General features: G+C 68.5%; 1 protein-coding gene across 1 annotated transcript in view; it reads left to right on the forward strand.

Annotated features, from left to right (window-relative positions):
* The first annotated feature begins 255 nt into the window (after window positions 1–255).
* The window catches only part of LOC121672233 (nuclear factor 1 C-type-like), a 31510-nt gene continuing 29851 nt past the window's right edge, over window positions 256–1914 (forward strand). Inside the window, exon 1 of the mRNA XM_042044818.1 lies at window positions 256–558. Within this exon, the coding sequence (XP_041900752.1) occupies window positions 556–558 (3 nt within the window). The 5' untranslated portion in view covers window positions 256–555. The remainder of the gene's footprint in view (window positions 559–1914) is intronic.

Here is a 1914-nt window from a genome sequence, read left to right on the forward strand (position 1 = left end):
TGCCCGCGCTGCTCTGCCATAGGCGCCGCCCGCCCGCCCCGCTCCCGGGCTTTATTTTTTTTTTTTTTTAATTTTTTTTTTTTTAATTTTTAGAAAATATTATTTTTGCTTGCCTTCCAAAAATACCCATCGCACCCCCCCCGCCATCCCCTGCCCCGCCCCCCCCGCAGCGCATAAGGCCGGGCCGGGCGCGGGCCCCGCGCTCCCGCCGCCCGTCACCGCCGCCCCGCGCCCCCCGCCCCGCAGCCCGGCCCCCCGCCCGGAGCATGGCCCCCGGCAGCGCGACGGAGCCGGAGCGAGGGTGACCGCCCGCGGGGGACACTGTGCTCTGCCGCTGGCCTCGGAGGACTTTTATTATAATTACCATCATTGTTATTATTGTTATTATTATTGGGTTTTTAATTTTTTAATTCTTTCGCGGGGCAGCGGTTTTTTTTTTCTCCTCCTTCGGCGCGGTGGAAAACACACGTTTTAGACCAAAATCCCAAACCAGCCCATCCATCCTCTTTGCTTTGCGCTTCGCAGCAACTTGGAGCCCGTTAATTGCACTTGGCGATGGTAGGTCCCATGACACTTTCGTTTTCTCTTCTACTTCCCCCCTCTCCCCTTCACCCCCCCCCCCCGTGTGCGTGTGTTTGCGGGTGCCCCCACGAGCAAAAGTTGCTGCCGGGGAGGGGGCGGCGGGGCGAGTTTAATACGGTGTCAGGGCGGGGGGGCGCGGGGCGGCGGGGGCGGGCGGGGGGAAGCTGCCGCCGTCTCTCCTCCCCCTGCCCACCCGCCCCGCGGTACCGGGGGGCGGAGGCGGCGGCGGGAGCCGCCCGGCGGGGAGGTCGCGGCGCGGCGCGGGGGGAGCCTCCGCAGCCCGCGGAGGGCTGGATGGAGCTGAAAATGGCCGCTAAAAAAGGGGCGGAGAGGCCGCCAGCCGCACCGACTTGAACTTGGAAGTGACGCCCGGGAGGGTCGCGCTCAAGTCCGCGCTGCGCGGGGCCGCCCTGCCCGTACCGGGGAGGGAGGGGGGGAATCACCGTCCTCGATGTGAGAATAAAAACATTTCCCCCGGCCCCGCTGTGCGGGGCTTCTCCCGCTTCTCCCCCTGCCAGGCCACGGCGGTAGCGCGGCGGCGCGGCCCGAGCCGCCCCGGAGGATGCGGGATGCGGGGAGCGGGCCCGCCCGGTCAAGTTTGCGCGGAGCCGCCGCATCCCGCGGGAACGGGGATGTCCCTGCGGGGGGAGTGTGCGGGGTGAACCCCAACCCCCGGCGGGGATTGGCCGCGGGGGCCGGCAGAAGTTGAGAGTGAAAATCAGTTGTGCGGGGAGAGGCGCTGCGGGGGCTCGTCCCCACAGAAGGGGGAAAAAAAGAAAGGCCAAAAAAAGCGGTTTTCTTCTTTTTGGGGGGCAGAGAGGCAGCGCTGGAACCGCGGCCCCGCGCCGGGAGCGGCCGCGCTGCGGGCCAAGTCCTTGAAGGGAGCGGCGACCCCCGGTGCGGGAGGGGAGCGGGGCGCGGCCCCCCCAGCCCGGGAGGTGCCCGGGGATCCCCTTTGTGTTCCGCCCGTGGCGCTCCCCGCGCGCTCTCTAATTAGCGTCATTAGCGCCCGCGATCGGCCGGGGCCGGGGGGGTGCGGAGTGAGAACTTGCGGTTTGGAGTTTGCCGGGCGCAGGCTCCGCATTTTTAATCTCCTGCTCTCTTTGTGCGGGGGGTGTTGCGGGGCTCCCCGGGGCCATGGGGGGGGGGGGACGCCCGTGGCGCTTTCCCCCCCGCCCCGTGGCACCGCGATGCTGCCGGTCGTTAAATACCGCGGGGAGGGGGGCGGAATGAGCGTCTCCGCGGGATGAGCGCGGTGCGGCGGGGGCAGCGCGGGGCCGGCGGGGCGGCCCCCGCGCCCCGGGGCTGGGTGCGGGGGGTAACACCACTGGC

This window comes from Corvus kubaryi, unplaced genomic scaffold (genome assembly GCF_017639235.1).
Source record: "Corvus kubaryi isolate FWS band 111438036 unplaced genomic scaffold, C.kubaryi_AGA036_p1.0 45373, whole genome shotgun sequence".
In the NCBI taxonomy this organism is placed as follows: Eukaryota; Metazoa; Chordata; class Aves; order Passeriformes; family Corvidae; genus Corvus; species Corvus kubaryi.